At 44.5% G+C, this 18,085-nt stretch overlaps 1 protein-coding gene across 3 annotated transcripts in view; it reads right to left on the bottom strand.

Annotated features, from left to right (window-relative positions):
* Nucleotides 1-18,085, bottom strand: part of LOC144770828 (killer cell lectin-like receptor subfamily B member 1A) — a 172,514-nt gene that overhangs the window by 12,295 nt on the left and 142,134 nt on the right. For 2 of the 3 annotated variants that reach the window (XM_078655602.1, XM_078655603.1), the window contains one exon: nt 7,950-8,163. The exons of the other annotated variant lie outside the window; for it this stretch is intronic. In XM_078655602.1, coding sequence (XP_078511728.1) covers nt 7,950-8,081 — 132 coding nt within the window. In that variant the 5' untranslated portion in view covers nt 8,082-8,163. The remainder of the gene's footprint in view (nt 1-7,949; nt 8,164-18,085) is intronic. 3 annotated transcript variants of the gene reach the window in all.

Raw genomic sequence — 18,085 nt, 5'->3', positions numbered from 1 at the left:
GTTCCAAACCTCCCCCCATTTTTGGGGGCATCCCAGGATAGATAAACAGTACGTTCTTGTAGCATGCACCAGTCCATGTCACGCTTCCATTCCGCTAGGCGCGGAGCCACATTTGTCCCCAGAGTCTTGCAATGTTTCGTTTTGCCACCGTTTGGCCCAGAGTGACCCACAGTTTACCTCTAGATGGTAGGTCCAATGGTTCCCAGATGTTCAGAATGCACCGCTTCGCCTCTGGGCGCAGTGCAGCCTCCCATACATCCCGCGTACATCGCACCACCTTCCTCCAATAGGCCTGCAGCACTGGGCATTCCAATATCATGTGGAAAAAGGAACCACTTATTCCGCATCCCCTCCTACATCTGTCATCCTCGCTCCTGCCCATAGCTTTAAGCCTAGTGATGGAGATGTAGACTCGATGGAGATTTTTAAGTTGAATGAGACGGAGCCTGGATGAGATAGGGACCTCCCGAGGGGAGGCCAGCGCGGATGTCCACTCCTCATCGACGATAATCAACCCATCCTCCTCCCACCGTCCCTTAAGTCCCTGCAGTAAGTCAGGGAGATTGTTTATAAGTTTCTTATAGGTGAGTGAGATTGCATGTTCAGGCAGGTAACCATCCAGCAGTCTATCCTCCAGGGGGGAGGCTGGTGGGGGCACTGTGCCGCGTGGGATGTTTTTGTGTAAGGAGTGACGGACTTGAAGATACCGAAAGTACTCTGTGTTTGCCAGTTCATACGCCATTTGGAGGGATGGGAAGGAAAGAACACCTTCTTTGCCCCAAAGGTCCCCAATCCGAGAAATACCTATGAGGTCCCAACTTCGGAATCCCCGAGTGCAACCCAGGAAGCCGAGACGCTCCGACACCCAAAGTGGGGTAGCCAATGTGAGCACATCATGCCAGCCCAGTTTCCGCTGGACCATGTGCCAAATTTGCACCGAGTGGAGTGTAGATCGTGTTTGAGCGGTCGTGAGTAGAGCACTGCTTCGTAATTCCCACCGGGCAGGAGCCACCTATCCATGGTATATCCCGGATTGTTACCAGCACAGTAGGTACCCTGGTTAATCGATGCAAGGTGTGCCGCCCAATAGTACCTTCGGATGCCAGGCAGAGCTATCCCCCCGTCGTACCAACCGAGAGTTAACTTTTGTAAGGCAATGCGTGGTGTGCCAGCCCATAAAAGGTGTCTCTGCGCCGCCTCTATGGCCGTAAAATAGCAAGGCGGAACAAGATCCGGATAGTTTTGGAGAGCGTACAGGAACCGGGGCAGCGCCATCATTTTAAATAACGCTGCGCGGCCCAGTAAGGAGATTGGGAGTTTCTGCCAGGCTGCGGAGTCCCGCTTAAGCCTCTGTAGGGGCGGGAGTAAGTTCTTGTCTCACATTGCTGCCTTATCTTTGGATATATAGATACCCAAGTAAGTAAAACCTTCGGTGACTATCTTGATAGGACAATCCCTTGGGGCAGCAGGGGCAACACCGTGGAGGACGTATAGGAGAGATTTACTCCAGTTGATAGTGTATCGGGAGTTCTTACCAAAATTTGTAAAGATATCAAGGGCTACAATCAACGATCTTCGGGGTCGGGAAAGATAGAGGAGGATATCGTCGGCGTAAAGTGATATCCTGTCCTCCCAGCAATCCGCCCATCGGATCCCCTTCAATGCTACGTCTTGTCGGATCCAAGTGGCCAGAGGCTCTAAAGAAAAAGCAAATAGCAGGGTCGAGAGCGGACACCCCTGACGTGTCCCCCCTCTGTAAGGTAAAGGTCTCGGAGACCTTATTGTTGACAACCACCTGTGCCAGCGGCTCCGAATAGAGGAGGTGCACCCATGATACAAAGGCAGGGCCGAAACCCAGTTTACGGAGGACGGCCATCATGTACGGCCACTCCAAGGTGTCGAAGGCCATTGTGGCGGCAAGTGACACCAACACTGCGTCCTCTCTAAGTGTATGACATCTCCCCAGCACTCCGTTCAAACGGCGAAAGTTGAGCGCCGTGTTCCTATGGGGCATAAACCCGGACTGGTCCGGGTGGACCAACGTGGCAAGGACCGGTTGTAGTCTATTAGCCAAGACCATGGCTAGTATTTTGGGCTCAGCGTTCAACAGGGAGATGGGCCTGTACGAGGCACACAGCTCCTTGGGCTTACCTTCCTTCGGTATTACGACTATTGTTGCTAGTCGTTGGTCACGGGGCAGCACTCCCCTGGACCGACTGTCATCAAACATGCGCTTGAGGTAGGGGCTAAGGAGATCAGCTTGTAAAGCTCAATCGGTAGGCCGTTGGGCCCTAACGCTTTGCCAGGATGGAGGTCACCGATTGCTCGCTCCATCTCCGCTGACGTGAGCGGAGCGTCCAAGAGGTCCCGCTCCATGTCTGAGAGGGCTGGCATCCTCAGGTCTGTTAGAAGGGCGACCGAGTCTTCCTCCGGCTGGTCAGAACCCGTGCTGTAGACTGACTTAAAGTGACAGGCAAATTCCGTGGCTATGTGTCTAGGCTCAGTGAGCAGTGTGCCATCGGATGTACGTATTTCCGCCACTACTCTACTCGCTTTTTGCTTTTAGTCAAGCCACGCTAGGAGTTTACCCGCCTTGTCTCCCTGGTCATATATTTTAGCTTCTCTAGTGATAGCCATCTTTTTGGCTGCCTCCGTGACTATCACTTGGTATTCCGCGGTTTTTAATGACAGTCTCTGGCGCACCTCAGGAGTATCTTCGGCACGTGCCACCTCCTCCAGAGTCGCAAGGTCAGCCTATATTCGAATCAACTGCGCTTCCCTATCTTTACGTCGGCCAGCAATCGCCAAAAGGTTCTCACCCCTGAGGACCGTTTTAAATGCCTCCCAGAGGGTGACTGCCGAGTCCACCGAAGCATCGTTGGACTCGAAGTAGTTGGCAATTGAAAGAATCAACGCCTTTCGGAGCTCCTCATTGTGCAAGTGCCAAGCATTGATAGGTGCAACGATACCCTCCCGCTTGCTTCCGACGGTAATTTGAACCAGGATTGGCGAGTGATCTGAAATTCCCTGCGCCAGGTGAGTGGCCACGCGCACCTCCGTGTCGTGTGGTAGAGGAGAAAGGATATGATCCAGACGGGAGAAAGAGTGATGTGGCCCCGAAAAAAAGGTGTACTGTCTGTCTGTACGGTGTGCAAAGCGCCACAAGTCCGTGAGACCAAATGTTTCCAGGAAATCCCCGAGCCATCTCTGTCCCCTAGGTGTGTCCCTAGGCGGATGTCTGTCCAAAGCCCCTGAGACCACCGCGTTAAAGTCCCCTCAATAAACAATTGTCCATTGGGGAGGGAGAGGAGGAGAGTCCCGAGATCAGCAAATGCCTGCGACTGCAAGCCCGGCGGGAATAAGCACTTTGAACAATAAAATAGAAACTAGTAAGATTTCAATTTGTATGTGAAATTTTGTACCTGTGTTGTATATTTGTAAATTGCTAATTGAGTAAATGCCATTTTGACAAACTAGATAGGTCTGACAGGAGGTTTTACAGTTTTTGTTTCTATTTCCACTCCTCTTGGACCTTAAAGAAATAGGGGGCACCTTTATCTCATAGATTCACTGTACGGTGCTCCATGTTGCAATTAATGACAGATATGTCTGGAATCCTGATGTGTCTGTCAGCGCTAAAGTCACATATTGCTGCAGTTGACTCACAAGCATGACGCAACTCAAGCAATGCATGGAGCCATCCTATCCCTGTGGCACTGCATCACCCTTACGCCTGCAATAAGGCAGGCATAAGGTACTGACGCAGTGGCGTCCTACAACTGTCACAGTGAAATATGATGTATTTCACTGCGCCACCTTTTTGAGGCTTTGTTGCGTAGGAACGCCCACCCTGCATACATCATACCTGATGCAGGTATATTTAAGCACAAAGATTCACAAGGTCACGCATATGTCTAAATGCGTCACTTTGCAAATATGGCAAAACGTGGTGCAAGAGTCACGCTACAAGTACATCAAGAAAATGACGCACCGGCGGGTTGAAACTGTCAGAAGGGGCTCATGAATAAGCCCTCCTGTCTTTTACCCCTATGTCGGCGCACAATGGCTGACATGTGCCATCTCAGGTACCCTTGAGCCATGGTGCAAAGGTGACTGGGTTGCGGAGTTGATTGATGTTGTGGCTCCATCTCTTCTCAAGATGTCTGCAGGTGGGGCTGGACTAGTGGAGGGCGGGAGTGGACCAGTTAGCCTTCTTGGAGTGTTGTTTGCCTGGTCTTTTCTTAAGGGGTGCCAGGGTGTCGGCGCAGTTGGAGATCCATCGGTGGAGGTTGCACGCTGTAGTGTTGGCGTCTGTAAGCATTGGCGGAGTTGTGGTGCTGAGGGAATTGATGGCAAGTTTTTCGTTGGCCTTGATCCAGTTGCAATGGCGGGGGCGATGGTATAAGGTGGGCGTGGAGTAGACATGATGTAAACAATGATGGTGGTATTGGAGAGTCCTGTGGTGTGGCTGTATTTGAAGTTCCCGTTGGTGGAGAAGACGAGCGTGTGTCAGGCTATGTGGGTTGGTGCAGTGACTAGCTGCTTGAGTCCGATGTTGGCGAGGTTCCCCAGGAGGGGGGTTGTGTTCTGGTCACTGGGGTTGTCCAAGTGGAACTTGAGGTCTCTGAGTAGGATGTAGTCGGTGGATGGGAGAGCCTGGGGTGCGATGAGGTCTACAATGGCATCAGTGAATGGGGGTTCATGGCCCAGGGGGGGCCTGTAGATGAGGGTGCTGTGGTGTTGGGGTTGGTCGAGATCTGGAAGTGTAGGTGTTCCATGGTCACCGTCGGATCATTAGAGTGCGTGGTCAGTCGGAGTGTGCCTATTCTAGACAATATTTTATACAAACAATGGCTCAAGGTATATATAAATTAAGCAAAAAACATAACAATTACCATGACATACAAGAGAAAAGACTAGAAAGTCTAGTCTAGTGGTACGCCCACTGTGCATGGCCGCACAGTGGCCACCATTATGTAGTGCTGAAAGGGGACTGGACAGCTGGGAGGTAGCAAATGCGGGAAAGGACACTGGAGAGGAGAGGGGGTTGTAAATATATATTTTTAAAATTCTTATCGTCTGTGCTCCTGCTCTCCTTAGTATGCTTCTAGGAACAGGAAGCAGGCAGCCAGGCTCCCTCCCCTAATACAATCACATTGCTGCAATACGGCGTTGTGATTGTTCTTGAGCGCCATGACAAGGGATTCAGCCAGGCACTGGAGGGTTGGGCATGTTCTCTATGTAGGCTGTAATGCAGACTGCATTGCAAACAGGGATGTGCCCATGACTGCGTTGGTCGGCCTGAGAGCGCTGACGAAACAGTCATTGCGCACATGAGTGAGCATACCACTCTGCCCCTGCCCTGCTCCTTAGGGTAGAGCGCAGCACCAGCGACCGTCCCGCCAGCAAAGGAAACATAGCATGAGTACATCAGAAAGTTATCGTCATGTTATGTTTCCTCTTCTTGCACTGCTTGAAAGCAGTGGGGTGACCTTCTTCCACCAAAGCGGATGTGCCGTCACTGGGGGTGCGTCACACACAGGTGCTAGGCCTGGGCCTTACTCGACCCCCCGGCCTCCTCCAATATGCATCACACCTTCTCCTCACCTGGACATTGACACCGTGTTGCACTTCGCTGCACTCTCTCCATATCTGCGTCTCAGCAAGCTGGATCCTCAGCCAAGCAGGATTTCACAAGCTTGGGTACAGCAGTCACTGCCTAGCCCACTGGGGAACATCCCGAAGCAGGTAATGCAAAGGGCCCCCTAGGCATGAAGTTGCAGTGCTCCTGCCACACAAGCTTGGTGCAGCTCAGGGGCTTCACCCTCCACAGCGTCCCGCCAGCGCAACATCCTCAAGGCTGTGATGCAGAGAGGCACGGCCTACCATTGGTAATCTCCTCTGTGCACCCTGGTGAAGTGGTGGCACATGGTATACGATGCAGACCTCCCTATGTTGGTGCGCTGGAGCGCCTCAATCGCTCACAGTTCCAAGGGCCATCAGGCGGTCTTCTCACACAGGTCAGCAACGTGTCTCCATGCGACCTGGCAGTCTTCACCACCAGGTAAGGGCGAACGCCAACACCTCAATGTCTACTGCGACAGCCCAACTCCACAGCACCTCCTCATCCCACTCCGGTTCCCAGATGCAAACCAAGCGAGACCTCTGGGCCACGGGGACCGTCCGCACTTTCAAGGTTTTGGATTCCATTGTGTTGCAAAGAGTGCACAATGATAAGTGATGCATCACTGGTTTTGCCCAGCGATGCGCCTCTTTTCATACTTGCAGTCCTGATTGGGGGACTTGGGGGAGGGTCGGGGTTGTTGATTTGTGCTGCACTTGGCCCTGCCTGTTCCATTTTGCATTCCATTGGTTTTGTTTCTTATTTTTTATTGGAGCTGGACTTATAGGCTATTTTTCTCACGGTGGGATGACTAACATGAGTTTTTTTGCTGCTGATAGGTCTTTTGTCAGTTTTCTCCCACTAACATCAGAATTTGTATCACCTTCATGCTAGTGTTAACAGCCATTTTGGCCATGGCTACCTGAAACTATTGCCATGTAGTGACTTATTGTAAATACATCACTAACAGGGCGATAGTTGTCGGCAATTGGCTGCGTTAGGAAAAACTGCTGCTAACTAACGCTGGCGCGAAAGATTGCATATGATCCGTAAATACACCGGGGAAATGTAGCTGTACAATCAAATTACAGAAATGTTATTTGTATTATTTGTTTCAACTGTAATTTTTTACAATAAGAATACATTTTGTGTATACTATGTTGACAAGTGTATCTTTCTTTTCTTTTTTCACATAAATAAATGTGCTTTGACATTTTACAAAAAAAGTTGACTAATCATGCATTCATACCTAAAATCTTTATTCGGATTGCGTAAATCCATAAAAGCATCAAAAATATCACAGATCAGAATTTCATTGCACATTCAAAACATCATTCAGTAAATATTGAAATTCATTAAGATACGTGGATACCACCTGTAAGCAGGATTTGTTACCCAAATTAAATAAGGTTCTATCTCAATTGTTGTCACACTGGCACATATCTTGCCAGGGCTGACATACTTTGTGTTTCCTTAACATATTGACAATACAATAACTTCAGAAAATAAATTTTACTATCTCTTTTGCCTTCTTAGTAGCTGGATTTACGTACATTTCTTTCATGCCTAACATTTCAAATGACTTCTATATGACAACCAAACGATCTCCCCCGCCCGTGTTAGACCCGAGCACTCCGACATGCGAGCGCGCACCAGGGAGACCTCAGGGTTGGACCAAGCCGTAACCCATCACAATAACGGAGAAAGATGAAGGAGATCCGTGAAGGCATGATACCTTTGCTGTGCCTTGGGGCACCTGTAGTAGTCTCCTCAAAATATAGTTATCCACCAAATAGTTTACATTTGTTCGTCCCCATAAGCCAGCCCTATATGTTCCCGCTGAAACACCTTTAGTTTTATAGAGGTGAATGAGCTCCTTAACTGGTTCGTGTCCTAGTTTCTGAGAGAATCTAAAGATTGCTTCAACACTACTTCTGAAATGATTTGCCCTGACAATTAGTAGCAGTTTCCATGATAGAGCTGAGCTAAATACAATTCTCAAATAGTTAAAAGTATGAATTTTCTGTAGCATTGTACTTGCCATTGTATAAGTTTTCGTTTTTGTATTTCATGGCCCGCATATCATTACAAAACATTTACCACAGTTAATTGTAAGGTCCCATGTGGACATATAAGTTACTAAGCCATGCAGTAATAATTGCAAGCCTTTTGAGGTTTGTGCAATTAGCAACGTATCGCCCACATATAATAAAATGGGTATTTGATAGCCCTCCCATAACAGAAATATATTTTTCTTAACTGACTTAGTGTTTGGCAATGCCAGTTATATAAATAGCAGGAAAAGGTTTGGAGCGGGACTACATACCTGCATGACTCCTCGTGTAGATTTTATTGTGGGCATTACATACTGCACTTTCACACTCAAATCCTGATGTAAACACTTAAGTAGCAGTAAAAGATTATTATTGTTATCTGCATCTCCTCCATCAGTGACCATAGCTTGGCGTGATTTACCAAATCGAAGGCCGTCGATAAATCAATAAAGGCCTGAGCTCCTTTTTTGACTGAGACACATTTACCTGCAATCAAGCAGAAGTTTAGACATTGATTCATTGTACTTACTCCTGGCCTAAAACCAAATTGCAAGTTTGACACAATTTCATTTTCTGTAACCAAGTTTCTAGGTGCTCTAATCTGATTCTGCCCGGGATCTCCATGCTTGAGTCAATTAACGACATTGGCCTTTAGCATGTCGGGTAGGTAAGTCCTATTTCCTTTTTTGTAAATCGGGACAATAGTGACCATGTTCCATCAGGGGTAAAACCTCTAGCAACATTTCTAAAAAGATTGACTAAAAGAGGGGGGGTCATAATTCTATAATTTAAAAACATTAGCTAGAACACTATTGGGTCCTGTCACTTTCCGCGCTATACATTGCTTCCTCCACTTCCTTGACCTCTAAACATAAAGAATCATACAGAAATCGGGCTCTATACCATACTGCATTGGTATTTACCATATCGGTATTGGCGGGGGTAATATCTGAGGGTGTGGATTCAATATCAAAAATGGACATGAAATGCGCCACCCATTTATCTGCAGGTATTAGTACTTTGATTTTGAAAAGAGTCTATTATCTCTTAATAAGCTAGCTTTCTGTATGTCATTCCATGCTTTTGTTATAATTTCCCTTTTTTTTGTCTTCTTTCTTTTCTTTTTATTGCCATCTGGCAATTTTAATTTCTTGTACCGGACGCGGGGATGTTTGCAAAAGGTTTTCAATTTTCTATGGGTTGATGAGCATTCGGAGTTAAACCACCACTATATGGGTTTTTCTCCTTTAGGGATATTCGCTGTGAGGTTTCCAGATATGGTGCTGCATAATATTTCAAAACCTAGTTGTAAATCCTGCCCTATAGAATTTTCCAAGAGGCAGGTGGAAAATAGAGATGAATGGTCGCAAACTAATTGCTTCAAAAACGGGTCAGGGATTACCGTGACCCTTTTCACTGTTAATGCCTTTCTACTCGTTACTATGCAGTCTTTTTGTTTATCTGTTTGCAGGTTTTACCTCAATATTCAATTCTAGGACCAACGGAATATGATCGGTCAAGCAATTTAATAGAACCCTGAAATCCTGGGTATAGAAAAACCAGATCATGTGACATAAAGATGTAATCAATAGCACTACCCCCAATGCAGCCCGTAATTGTAAGGAGAACACTTTCCTCATTTTCATTTTTTGTCAGGTTACTCTCTGGAAGCAAAGAAAGGCCTAAAATAAGGCTATTCTAGGTGTCCATATATGTACAGTGTGGGCAAAGTGAGTACAATGTTCTTACTCCGTGTTTGTTATACAACACCCCCGCTTACCGTTTCATTTACATAACTTTAAGTTAAAAGCCCCTGTCCACATCAACACAGTTTTACATTTTGTCCTGCAGAAAAAAGATATAATATCTTCGGAGGAGACCATTACCTCCAGGTTAAAATCTTTAATATAATTATAATAATAGTTAACCATCATGAGGATAAAATCTTTCGGGCCAAGCATCCTTTAGGCACTTTTGAGGCAGGGATCAGATCAGACATAAGTGTAGCTAGCCCCCCTTTTGCCCTGCCTGCTGAAAAGGGACATGCAGGCTGCGAAAAGACATGATACCCCTTTTATGTGCACAGCTTCTTGTATCGGGTTGCATGGCACAGATAATGTCCCCGTTTTTAGGTCGCACCGATAGTGCCAGCACGCATGTGCTGCTAGCTTTGCGAGGCATGCAGTATTCAATATGGAGTGGAGCTCCGCCCATCTTTTTCATTGGATTAGTTGCTAAATGCTGGTCGTCATTTGTGTCCTTCCACGGCTACTGGCCCCTTTACTTCGAGTGCTGCATGGTATTTTTTTTTAGATTGCGAGCACTATTTTCTTCCCATGCCTTTTGCACCCACTTCTGCAGTCTGTGCCTTCTCAACCCCCGTTCCCCCCCCCCCCTCGACCGCCCGCAATCCTGTTGGCAATGCAATAGGTCTCACGCAAATGAGAGTTCTATTGCATTACAAATGCTTGTTTTTACTTAGTCTGGGTTTCAGAGTGTCTGCGCTCGTTATATGTGAAATGCAACACCCACTCTCACATTTCCTTTTACCACTGGGGACAAATGAGGTGTGTGTGCGTCTATTGATTGGACACAATGTCAAGCGAAAGCCTAGAAGTCAGGCAGGAGCCTGGAAGTCAGGCAGAAGCAAGCAAGCACGGTCGGGTGTGTGTGAGCCTCATGTCTCATCCAAATTGATGAACAGCCGTGTTTGAGCCCCGGTCCTGGGGGCTGTCAGCTGCAAGGCAGGAGCAATGATTGGATACAATGACCGTCAATTATCACCGTTGACACCTACTATGATAAGTAAAGTGATTAGTGCAATCACAACTTGATGACAAATTTACCAGAGGGCCCACTGACAATTAGCAGCCGGATCAGATGCGAAAAGCACAAGACCGGCAAAAAGGATGCTTTCTACTATCGAAGTATCGCAAAAGAAATATAGGTTTCCAACATGAAAAAAAATGCAAAAAAGCATTATTACGCAATGCACGTTCTAACAGATAACCTTGTCCGGCTCGTAGCTTTCAGTTAGTAACGGCGCTGCGCATGCTGGGATTTCTAGTGTTTTTTGTCCATTACAAATGGGCCCTGCAAGTACCAGTTCTGCTTATGCCTAAACTTCACTGATGGGAAGTCCCCCCACATGTATGAGGCTCATGTTTTTCAAGTCCACGCCTATCCAGTCATAGTTCAAATTCAAACAGCAGATATTACATAAAAAAATACTAGAATGTAACCAGAAAAGCACACAAAGTAGATGGATGTCTCGCAGTTGATAAGAGCAGCTTTGGGGGTGAGAGTCATAGATATGCTTTGGCACATTCCAGTTTGCTGACAGGTTTCTCTGGTTATTAGCCACCAGCAATGTTGCATTCTGGGAGTTGTGGAATCACTCCTAGCATTTTTTTATTTATCATTTTTTTTGCGGGGACAGATAACATGTGTGGCATGTGCCCCTCTGAATAGGGAATTCTGAGGATAGTTACACTCTGGCAACAGGGTCGTGTATAACAGGGCTATCCATGCTCGAGATTTAGGACTAAACCCATTTTCTACTAGGAAATGCTTTAAGAATGACCAGTAGACTGCATCAATTACCTTTTTGGCATCTAAGAACAATAGAATATGAGGGTCCTCCCTATTTAGAAGAGTTTCAAGCCAATTATATAACCAACGAGGTTGAACCTTGTTAACCTCTTTGGCATGAGACCCGATTGGTCATAATGAATGCAGACCACATGGAAAGAGGAGAAAACGAGGAGAAATAATGTTATTTCTCCTCATTACGCCATCCGTGGGGAGTTGCACTGTTTTAAAGCATTCCCAGATTTACGCCATGTTGTAAGTCTGGGTGTGTGTCAAAATATACAGACATTGCGTGGAAACACCATTGTAAAAAATGAAAGAAATACATGGCACACCCTTATGTTTATGTCAAAAAGTCCATAGCTATGTATAGGACAAATTAATTGGCTTTATGTATAGTACACCAATACACAATTTCTCCGAATTACTAAACTGTCCAAATCCTTTAGACGTTTCCAGAAAGCAGAGTCCACATCACTGGATTTTCCTTAAAGACATGATTCTTTTTATTATTAATCCTCGATGATACAACAAAAAAACGCCAACACGTGTTTCGTCTTCTCAATAGACTTTGTCAAAGCGAACGGCGTACTGTCTTTCACATTAGTAATATGTCCCTTTGGCAGTTAGGCTAATTTCTCATATCACTGCCAAAACAGCATTCATATTGTTCTCTATTAATCTCACCATCTCGCAGCCTTTGTGGTGTATAATGGCGCATACGTTCAAAAGACCTAAAAAATCCAGAATTCCCCTTATATACATGGGTCTATTCGTCCAGCAAAAAACAGGGAAAAAAAGAATCAGCAAACATACAGCCGAACCGTTATAAGTTCCGACTATAGCGCCATTATTGTAACAATCCGTCACGTCTTCACCGATATGGGTTGCGTGGAAACGTTTACTATACGCGGCTGATGTGCTGGTATACGCAGCACAATCAGTGATGACCATTCCTAGAGTCCTCCAAACCGTTTCATTTTGGGCAACTACTTGGGGTTCACCATAAATTGGGGGAAGACTGATTTATATGCACTCATGGGACTTCATCCAGATATTGCATTACAAATGAGTATGGTAGCTCAAATAGTAGGAAGATAGACCGTTACCCTATTTAGGAAAACATGTCCTGGCCCAATTTGGACATCACAGGAATACTGTCAGGATATGTGGGAAGAACATTATTTTGGAAGAGAAAGTCTCACATACAGTTTTTGTCATGTTTCTTCATCAGCAACCTCTCCCCGCCCTGGTAGGACACTGCCACCTGGGCGAACTCAACCTACTGATGGACTCGTGCGAAGTCTATATTTCTACTATTTGAGCTACCGTACTCGTTTGTAATGCAGCTTTCTGACAAGAAGGATGTATGGTGGCCTTACCTCCCCTTCTCCATTAGTGTGTTAAGAGTAAAATTCTCCAGATATCCCAATTGAGTTGCCGCTAAGGCTCTGCATGGAGGGGTTTGACTACTTGAGAAATTATGACACAAGAGATGTACAATGTAAGTTCAAAGGAAACCTAAATAATGTTTTAGATACATATAAAGAGGATGTTACGCTTTTGGAAACTTAGGCAACAAGAAACAGAAGTGAGACTCCTTTAGGGGTATAAGTTAACACTACGTATTGACCTGGGAAACCTTATTAGAAGAAAAGGAATAGCTCTACCCAATTAATCCAAATATTATTGGGCCTCAAAACTGGTAATGGTGAATGAATGGGCCTTTGCAGCCTTGGATGATCCAGCATTAAGGGTGGACAGACATGCCATTAAATCCAAGGGATACTCGGATGCATTAAACACAAACCTGTTGAATATGTCCCTACCAACTCTTACACAGACGGTAATCAGGATCTGGAGAGAGGACCCAACATTCCTGGGTGGGGAAGGAGTGATCTCCATGAAGGCCCTGCTTTAGGACAGCAACACCCTGCAGAGATGAGGAAACTTGAGGAATTATCTAGATGGCACCTAATTGGTACAAGGATATATGGAGTCGCTTGAAACACGTAAGCAGGAAAGCCAGCTGGCAGACACTGAGGCAAGCTGATGTTCGATCCAGGTATGCACTGGTTCCATATCAAGCACAATGTGCTTGTGGAGGACTCCTCACTGCTAGAGGACAGAGTATTAGATGAACTCTTGCCAAATAAAGTTATATCACTAATTTATTGGAAGATTATCTGTAGCTCCCCAGACATATTAGTGAAATTAATAGTTAATTGGGAAACAGATGTGGGACTATTTGAGGAAGGAGAATGAGTGGAAGCGTTATGCGCCCCCCACATGGTTTTGATTCAGTTGATACAATAAGTATCCTGCATTGATCATACTACAGCAAAATAGCACACTAAGAGTGGGAAAAGTGATGCCAGATGTCTGCAGTAGGAAATGTGGTCAAGCGGGGAGTTTTTTTTACACATATGCAGTAGCAGTAAGGCATTACTGAGAAAGGTAAGGGAATGTCTTGATACACTAACAGGAGTGCACTTAGAAGATGCTGCTAAAACACTCATACTCAACTAATGGGGAGAAGGAGGCCCAACAAAATACATCAAAATCTTTATAGTGTGCATTGATGGCAGCAAAATATAATGCAGTGAGACAGTGGGGTGAATAATCCACCCGACGTACATTCCTAGAAGGAATATATTGAGTGGTGCATGGTAGATGTAAGACAAGTGTATGAGGAATTGGGTTGTTCGTTGACTGGCGTGTGAGCCCTGGTCAAGCAACAGCCACATTCCCTTGCAGGGTGAAACCCAAAAAGTCTAAATTAAGCTGTGCTTTACCCTGGGTAGCTTGGCATGAGAAGCAGCCAGGTTTAAGTTAGAGACAACATGTAAAGTATGTATGCAGCACACAAAGAGTAGTAAAGTGAAAACACAACACAAGAAAAATCCCAAATCAATTTTGAAAATTAGAGTAAATTCCAATTAACTATTTGACCCCAAAAGCACAAATCCAATCAGTAGAACCAGAGTTATGAATTGTCTAAAGCTTTCAGTACAAGCTAGCACCTAAAAAGTCGAAGCTCCAGCGCGGACAGCCAGTTGCGCGAGTCCAGAGTCAAAGTTGAAAAATATGGCATGCAGCGATGGAGTGTGGTTCTGATACAAGGAGGGTATTGAGCCTAGTCAGCGCATACCTTCAGACTTAGAAGAAATTCTGAGAAAAAGTGTCTGAGAGGGTAAAAATTCAGCGGGGCAAGACTGCAGGAGGTGTCCTAGAAGGGAGCGTCGTCGTTACATGGCCTTGAGTTCAAGCCATGGGGATAATTTCTCATTCAGACTTTGGGGCTCATTACGATGGCGGTACAACTGCCACTAGCAGCCTGCCGGTGGTGGTTTCACCCCCATCGCAAAGCACATTTCGGCCACCAGATTACGATGGCAGGCAGTGTGCTGGCGAGCGCACGGGTCCACTACAGGCAAGCTACAAAATGCTAGCGGTGCCTAGCAGACACCGCTACCAAAGGTATCTTTAGCACCACTACCAAGGGTCCCGGATTGGTGGGGCAATTCATGGGGATGCAGGACTTACACAGGCTGGGTCCAGGTGAGCTTCAAGTTGGTGGAACTCTTTTATGACCCTGTGACTCTGAGCCGTAAGCCAGAAAATAAGCCCTTGGAGACACCTCTGGAAATCTTGGTGCAAGTGACATGCAGGGCTGGCCACTGATGGCTCAAGACAGGCTCCAGCCAGCAAATCAGTCCTTCCAGGACCAGCAGCAGTCTGGCAGATTGCACAGCAGGTCACAGCAGCAGGCAGGTCTCTGAAAGTCCTCCCAGAGGTCCAATAGTGAACTTAAGAGTGGGTGTAAAGGTTCTATTTTTACACCCCATACCCTTTTTCTACAAAGTGGAAGAAGTTTCTGGAAAGGTTCTTTGAAGTCATTGAAAAAGTTAAGAACTGTAGCAAACACTCAATTGATAACTGCCAACTCTCTCCTCTGAAGGTGAAACAAAATAAAATTGCGACTATAAATTACATATATGGAATCAAAGTTTTTTGTATATAGAAAACATTTTTATTTCATACTGATATTTTGTTTTAAGTTTCTTTCATAAACACTTTTCTTTTTCGTTATTAGGACATCATGAGCTAAAAATGAAATAAAATTTATAGTCGCAATTTTGTTTTGTTTCACCTTCAGAGGAGAGAGTTGGCAGTTATTAATTGAGTGTTTGCTACAGTTCTTAACTTTTTCAATGATATTATTTCCCTACGTATAGCAAACTGAGAATTTGTAGGGGTCCCCTGTTTTCCAAATAGTAAGGTTCTTTGAAGTACATGGAATATCCTGACTTCCCTCCCCTGGCTCAAAGCTGGCTGTAGTGACAATGCAGGGCAAATAGGCCTGTTGCGTGAAGGCAGAGCACAGTCCGCCCCCCATTCTGCCATCAGATGGCATATTGAGGCACACCTAATCCCGCTATTGTGTGACGGTCTTTGGGGAGGAGGGGGTCATGAATACTAACTGTCAGCTACATCCAGTCATTTGACACAAGACAGGCTACAGGGTACGGGGAATGAAAATGTCACATTTCTAAAAGTGGCATTTTCAAAATTGTAAAGAAAAACCCAACTTTTCCATTAAATAGGGGTTTTCATTAACATTCCAAAGACACCAAACATGACATAGCTACCTGCTCCCAATTAAGAATTACAGCTTATTGAATGTAATAAGGAATCCCAAATGGAATCCTATGGGAGGGGTTGCCTAACAGTAGTGAAAAGCGAATTTCTGAGTTTTTCACTACCAGGACATGTAAAACGTAAAAGTACATGTTCTAGGTTTAAATACACAGCACCCTGCCCTATGGGCTACCAAGGGCCTACCTTAGGGGTGAGTTAAATGTAACAAAAGGGGAGTTTAAGGCTTGACAAGGGGGGTTAAATGCCAAGTCTACATGGTAGTTAAAAACTACATTCAGGATGCAATGGCAGGCCTGGGACATGTTTTAGGGTGTTACTTAAGTGGGTGATGCACTAAGTGGTGCAGGTCCACTGGTAGAATTGAATTTACAGACCCTGATTATATGGCATATCACTCTACAAGAGACTTATAAATAAATTAAATATGCTAATTAGGAATATAACAAACATGTTATGAGGATATTATTTAGGGAATTAAGCACAAGCACTTTAGCACTGGTTAGATGTGGTAAAGTGCAGAGAGTCATATGACCAACAAAAACAAATTTCAGCAAAAATTACAGGTAAGTAGGCATTTTAAAAACTATGAGAAAAGAAAAAAGTTTATAATAATGTTCAGAATGAACATGTAGGCCTTAATGACAAATTATGTGTTTAAATGCACAAATTGCAGCAGGCAACCATATTTACTCATATTAAGCCTCAAATGGCTGAAGCAACATTGCCTGACAAGCTGACTTGACTAGACAAGATTAACATGGATAAAATGTTTTTTTCCCTTGACCTTTCCATGAACGTGTTTCATAGTGAATAATTGTTGCTTAAATGCTTTTATCTAATTGTACAAATGTTTCTTCTTACACAATGATTGATGCTAACACATAAATACGTGTTGGTACTTAGAATGATATAGAGGTGAAAATCCCACATGGGAAAGTAGTTCTTAAACAAGAAAGTGTATTACGAATAGACAGGATGTAACTGCTAGATGATAAGAAGTAAACTACATTGAAAGCTGCTATGTAGAAGCAATTGTGTTTTCAAATTTTAGACAAGAGTGATCCTATTCCCATAAAATGTGATTGGCCGACTAAAGAGAGAAGAAAACCACAAGCTGCAACAATGATAAAATGTGTAGTCTATGATAGTGTGTGTTCCTAGAGCAGTCCAAGACTTTTTTATCCAGGCACTTTCCTAGACACTCTCTGCAGAGGCTTGTGGGGAGATATTTACTAACAGATGCTTGGGCCATTTTTTCCTCATATTGAGGTTTCCTGAACCTCTCTTTAAGGGCAGTTCTGCTCTGATACATTACTTGATTTATTGAGCTGACTTGCGATGCTAAAGCTTTATGGTTTTTCTCTCAGTCTCATGAAAGGGAACTCTTTATGGATTCTGACTGCCACATTTTCCCTGCTTCGTAGAATAGTGATTTATTCCTTTATGGAACATGCTTAATGCATTTTATTCTGAGTTTTATTGACCAGTATTGATTATTTATTTCTGTCCATATTCGATAATTTAGATTGATAAGAATTAAATTGTGACCTTAACAAAGATGATGTACTAAATGATTGCATTAATAAAACCCTTAAACTCATACTAACTCTCTTTATTGACTGAAAATAGATTAGAGAATATGATTATAATTTATGTGATGGACAGCTCCTGATCTTCTGTAAAACAATGGCAAAGATCCATTGCCTCAGTTAGAAACAGCAGCAGGGGTTAGGATGATTCTGGTAAACCAAGATTTTTAATTGGAAATAATCCCTGCGGCTCCAGCACACCCATGAGTGGAAATCTTTTTCCAGCACAGAACAGGGCCTCCTTCATCTCATTGGTCAGGGGAGACATTAAGCTACACTGTTTAGGTTTGTTGAGTTATCTTACTAAAGTTTGTTACGGCGGGATTTTTGATCTATGGCTATAGGTCTAGATCCCAACTCAGGTCGACTGAACCGTTGATACCTGTCATAGAGTAAAAGGCAATCCACTACTAGGTCAAGTAATAAGGACTTACACCACTCTAAAGAACCACTTACTACGAATAAGTTTTAAAAGTTTATTATAAAGCCAAAGTTAACTGGAGATACAAACATCTCAAAATAAGGTTCAAAAGATATACTGGTATCAATACAAACATACATTTTCT

The sequence above is a fragment of the Lissotriton helveticus genome, chromosome 7 (assembly GCF_964261635.1).
Source record: "Lissotriton helveticus chromosome 7, aLisHel1.1, whole genome shotgun sequence".
Taxonomy (NCBI): Eukaryota; Metazoa; Chordata; class Amphibia; order Caudata; family Salamandridae; genus Lissotriton; species Lissotriton helveticus.
This window is presented reverse-complemented; position numbering and strand designations above follow the sequence as displayed.